Source organism: Hyla sarda, chromosome 2 (genome assembly GCF_029499605.1).
Source record: "Hyla sarda isolate aHylSar1 chromosome 2, aHylSar1.hap1, whole genome shotgun sequence".
Lineage (NCBI taxonomy): Eukaryota > Metazoa > Chordata > Amphibia > Anura > Hylidae > Hyla > Hyla sarda.
In genome coordinates, this window is record NC_079190.1 from 344,939,810 (window position 1) to 344,945,809 (window position 6,000).

Consider the following 6,000-nt stretch of genomic DNA (forward strand, 5'->3'; position numbering starts at 1 on the left):
AGGTCCTTTTTCTACCCCTTATGATGGAATTGAAGACTGCTATAATTTTTCTGAACAAATGCTTTTCACACCATATGGGTGCTACTCCAAAAACATACAAAAGCTTGGGAAGAATAGTTCTAATCAGCTTAGGGCAACTTCTATCCTTAGTAAACCCATGCTGATTGTCACTTATAATACTGTTCCCCCCTATGTATTCCTGTATGTAGTCCCTTATGAGTCCTTCAAACAATTTACCCACAATGCACATTAAGCTTACAGGTCTATAATTACCTGGGGAAGACCTAGAGCCCTTTTTGAAGATTGGCACCACATTCGCTTTGCTCTAGTCCAGACCTGGGCATTGTACGGCCCTTTGATTGGCTCTGACCGGCCCACGCTCACTGTCGGGCCATACAATGCCCAGGTCTGCACCATCAGCCTGTGACAGGGAGAGCCCGTACAGTGCTGACAGGCAGAAGAAGGGAGCGTGCACTCTCTTCCCCCCACTCCTCTCTGCCGTGCAGTCGTAGAACCTCGGAAGGCAGAGGAAAGGCCGTGTATCCTGTCTGCTCTGCCCCCTCCCCTCAGCTCTAAACTTCAGCCGGGTGAGTGTGTGTGTGTTTATATGTGTATCTTTGTGTATGTGTGTGTTTATATGTGTATCTTTGTGTATGTGTGTGTTTATATGTGTATCTTTGTGTATGTGTGTGTTTATATGTGTATCTTTGTGTATGTGTGTGTTTATTTGTGTATCTTTGTGTATGTGTGTGGTTATATGTGTATCTTTGTGTATGTGTGTGGTTATATGTGTATCTTTGTGTATGTGTGTGGTTATATGTGTATCTTTGTGTATGTGTGTGGTTATATGTGTATCTTTGTGTATGTGTGTGGTTATATGTGTATCTTTGTGTATGTGTGTGGTTATATGTGTATCTTTGTGTATGTGTGTGGTTATATGTGTATCTTTGTGTATGTGTGTGGTTATATGTGTATCTTTGTGTATGTGTGTGTTTATATGTGTGTCTTTGTGTATGTGTCCGTCTCTGTATGTGTGTGACAGTGTGGGGGGCGAGCTGCCTCATGTTGGGGAAAACTGTGGTAATCTGGGGGAAAACTATGCTCCTAATCTGGGGGACATCTTTGCTGCCTAATCTGGGGGAAAACTATGCTCCTAATCTGGGGTACAGCTATGCTGCCTAATCTGGAGGACAACTATGCTGCCTAATCTGAGAGAAAACTATGCTCCTAATCTGGGGGACAACTATGCTCCTAATCTGGGGGACAACTATGCTCCTACTCTGGGGGGCAACTATGCTGCCTAATCTGGGGGGCAACTATGCTGCCTAATCTGGGGGGCAACTATGCTGCCTAATCTGGGGGGCAACTATGCTGCCTAATCTGGGGGACAACTATGCTGCCTAATCTGGGGGACAACTATGCTGCCTAATCTGGGGGACAACTATGCTGCCTAATCTGGGGGACAACTATGCTGCCTAATCTGGGGGACAACTATGCTCCTAATCTGGGGGGACAACTATGCTGCCTAATCTGGGGGACAACTATGCTGCCTAATCTGGGGGGACAACTATGCTGCCTAATCTGGGGGGACAACTATGCTGCCTAATCTGGGGGATAACTATGCTGCCTAATCTGGGGGAAAACTATGCTCCTAATCTGGGGGAAAACTAGGCTAATCTGGGGGGCAAACTATGCTCCTAATCTGGGGGACAACTATGCTGCCTAATCTGGGGGGGGGGGGGACTATGCTGCCTAATCTGGGTGGAACTATGCTCCTAATCTGGGGGAAAACTATGCTCCTAATCTGGGGGGAAACTATGCTAATCTGGAGGAAAAGTACCCGGGCCCTCCACAATATTTTTAGTTTCTCATGTGGCCCCATGGAAAAAATAATTGCCCACCCCTGCTCTAGTCCCTAGACACAATACCAGACACTAGAGAATCTCTAAATATCATGAACAAAGGTACAGAAATGACTGAACTTGGTTATTTAAGAACGCTTGGGTGTAATCCATCTGGTCCTGGAGATTTGCTTACATTTACTTTACTTAATTTACCTTGGACCATCTCTACATTAAGCCAGTTCAGTACATTCCATGATGTGTTACCCGCACTTGCCCTCTTTCTTTGTATATACAGAACTAAAGAACCCATTCAGTAGCTCTGCCTTCTCATGATCACGAGTGACCACCTCACCATTATCATTATTAAGGGGTCCTACATGCTCTGTCATAGTTTTTTTTTTTTTTTTGCATTTATATATCTAAAAAAATATTTTGGACTGATTAATTTTCATCCATGGATCTTTGCTTAACCATTGTAAACCATACTCCATACACAATGCTAAAAACCGTCCAGATGGGTGATCCAACCAGCGTTGGCATATTACTGGTAAACCCCTGTATTACTGAAGTGCCTGCACTGTTTGGCAGCCAAGTAGGGCTACTCTGCAGTACAGAACAATACTACATGTTCTGCCCTGTTCTTCACTGTGCCAAGATGAGCTGCTCCTTTGCACACCAGGTGAGGAATTCTTTAATATATTTTTCTGTTACAATGTGTAATTTACAGCACCATGAAAAAGCTCCTGCTATCTACATAGACAATGATTTCCAGCTCCCTGCGGCTCTTTCTGACTTTTTATATGTAAGAGCTTGCTTTCTGCTAACTGGTCCACAGAGTTTTGGTCTCAAGAAATCTCTAAAATCTTGCCAGTACTTAGTTGAAGAACCTTTTGGCAGCGATAACAGCCTCCAGTCCTCTTGAATATGATGTCACAAGGTTTTCACACATGGGGATTTTTTGTGGAAGCCATTTTCAGGTCTCTCCACAGATGTTTGGGTTGAAGTGATGGCTTTGGTTGGGCCACTCTCATTCAGAGAGTTGTCTCTAAGCCACTTCTGTGTTGTCTTGGATGTGTGCTTAGTCATTGTCTTGTTGAAAGATACATTTTCAGCCTACTCTGAGGTCCAGAGCACTCTGGATCATGCTTTATTAATAATATATTTGTACTTTGCTCCATTCAGCTTTCCCTTAACCCCTAAGTTTCCCTGTTCCAGCCACTGAAAAACAACCCCACAACTCTATGATGCTGCCAACAATGGTTATTGGGCAGGTGATGCTTAGAATTAAGGCCAAAAGTAAATTTTTGTTTTTTTAGACCATAGAATGAGGAGCTTTTTTCTGGCAAATCTGCCATGAAAAGGGGAACTCCACAAAATAAAACTCATCCCCCTATACAAAGCATAGGGGATAAGTGTCTGATTGTGGTGGTTCTGACTGCTGGGACCCCCTATGATCTTCAGGATGGTGCCCTATTTCTAGCCTCTTAATTCAGGCACTGTTTCTTCTCCACAGCACGTTCTGGTCCCCATTCTTTTACAGTAATGACGCACTCTTACTGTAAAAAAGTGATGGCCCGTCTCGGTCAATGATTGGCTGAGCAGGCTATCACTTCTCTTCAGCTGTGGAACAAAAAACAGAGCCTACATTAGAAGCTAAAAAACTGGACACTGTATAGGAGATTGTGGGGGTCCCAGAGTCTGACCCCTACCTTCCAAGTCCCTGAAAGGCATATTGGTGACCCCTTTTTCCTATAATGGTGCTTACTTAGGCAAGCATACATTTCAGGAGTCTAGGAAAGCTGGATAACAACCAATGCGGTATGCTGGAGACTAGACTGGAATGTTGACAATGGTATCTCTTATGTTTATGCAGAGGTTGTTTCTAGAGATGAGTGAAGTTACAGTGATTCGATTCATCACGAACTTCTCGGCTCGGCGTTGGCTGACTTTAGCCTGCATAAATGAGTTCAGCTTTTAGGTGCTCCGGTGGGCTGGAGACTCTTTCCTAGGACTGTATCCACCTTTTTCAACCCACCAGAGCACCTGAAAGCTGAACTAATTTATGCAGGCTAAAGTAAGCAACTGCCGAGCCGAGAAGTTTGTGACGAATCGAATCACTGTAACTTCGATCATCTCTAGTTGTTTCCCAGTTAATTCCAAATTTGCTTAGATAATTTGCAAGAAGTCCTGCCACATGGCCAAACTTTCTAAGGACCCCGGGGAGCAACAAAACTGAGCTGCAAAGTTGACAACCCATCTAAAGCCCTGTACATCCTCCATACAGGCCGATTTGTCTTTCAGGGTCCCAAGGAACAGGTGAAGCTGTAATATAGACTGCTAAACATTCCCCTCCTCGATCCTAAGTTGTGCCATAGCTAGGTGGGTTTGTATTTCTGAAACCTAGTAAAGCGGGGTAACTTGCTTGTAAGGGTATGTTCACAAGCATCATATTCTCAACATGTCACTCATCTGCTTAGATCGGAGCCTTCTGTGACATACATGTATGGCTTATAACCTTTATTTAAGGCATTACATTACTATTGTTTAAAGCAAGTTTTATGTTAAACATACTTTTAAGAATTGTTGATGGTTTTGTTTTTTTAGTTAATTTTCTGCTTTGCTGTTTATTTTTAAATAATCCTGAAATATTTCAGTATTCATTGTCACCATCTAAGCCTAAAACAAATCTGAGGCTTTCTGTTCTGTCTGTGATGAAAAGGAGGAGGCTGCTGGAAAGTGATCTGTACAGAATTGTAGTGAATGGTAACACCGGTATAAAGAAAAGACAGTAGGAGCTCAGCCTTTAGTAACTTATAGAATGACCTGCACAGGTCATAGTGGTCATGCTTACTAGCCTGCCCAATTAAGAAAATGGGGTCTGGAGATGTTCCTTGTTTCTATGTCCATAAGGCTTGCTGTAAAGCATTTAACCAAATGCTGTTAACAACAACTCAAGCAAGATGGCTGACCAGTAATAATATACAAAAATGTAAATTAAAAATTACAATTGGGAAAAAAGACCTATATCTAGTGCTGATCAGTAAAAAAAAAATCAAGTGTTACATTTACTTTAAGGGGACTTTTATCTGATTGACAAATGTACAGTGTTTTGCTCCGTATTCTACCTCCTTATTTCGCTTGGTGTGGATACATGTAACTTTAGTAAGACAGGGTGGGTAATACTGTGTCTACATCTGTTGTCTTCCTTAACATGATCCTACCAGGTACCTTCTCATTTTTCTAAAATTTGTACAGGCTGTCATTCCCACTATAGAATACGATTACACACGGCATTTTACAATGTAACTGCAATTGTCTATCTGTGAGTCCCACTGAAGCTCTACTTTTTAATGACAAATACATAAATACATATTGGGGTTTTTTTTTTCCATACATACAAATCTGCAACATTTCTGTAATGTATAATATGCTTCTTTGATTAAATTTCTGCATTTAAACATTTTCCAAGTTTAGTGTTTTCTTTCTTTTCATATCATTAACTGTTAAAAATGCAATAAGGTGCCTATCTAAAAAGAAATCTTTAGGCACTGTTGTATACCACTTTTTTAGCCTTTCTTTTTGGATTTCTCTGATGTCATGACCACAGTGCTCTCTGCTGTCCATTTTTGGAACTGTCCAGAGCAGGAGAAAATCCCCATAGCAAACATATGCTGCTCAGGACAGTTCCTAAAATGGTCAGCAGAGAGCACTGTGGTCATGACATTAGAGAAATCCAAAAAGTAAAGCATTTCCTCTGTAATATATAGCCCCTAAAAAGTACTGGAAGGATTAAGATTTTTTAATAGAAGTAATTTACAAATCTGTTTAACTTTCTGGCACCAGTTGATTTTAAAAAAATAATAAATTTTACACGGGAGTACCCTGATTAATTCAAATAGCAACAACTACAAGCTAGTCCTACAAGTCAAGCCTCAAGAAAGGAAACAGTCATAGTAACAATAAGGTAAATCATGAGGGTCAAACTCTCCACCATGGCCAAGACCAAAGAGCTGCCTAAGGATGTCAGTGAAAAGATTGTAGACCTACACGAGGCTGGAATGGGCTACAAGACCATCGCCAAGCAGCTTGGTAAGAAGGTACCAGCTTGGTTGAGGGCTCCATGTAATATCTCGCCTTGTGGAGTTTGAATGATCAT

General features: G+C 41.8%; 1 protein-coding gene across 1 annotated transcript in view; it reads left to right on the forward strand.

Annotated features, from left to right (window-relative positions):
* ATG3 (autophagy related 3) overlaps positions 1 to 5,307 on the forward strand; it is a 63,107-nt gene extending 57,800 nt beyond the window's left edge. Inside the window, exon 13 of the mRNA XM_056558197.1 lies at positions 5,069 to 5,307. Coding sequence (XP_056414172.1) covers positions 5,069 to 5,150 — 82 coding nt within the window. The 3' untranslated portion in view covers positions 5,151 to 5,307. The remainder of the gene's footprint in view (positions 1 to 5,068) is intronic.
* The last annotated feature ends 693 nt before the right edge of the window (positions 5,308 to 6,000 follow it).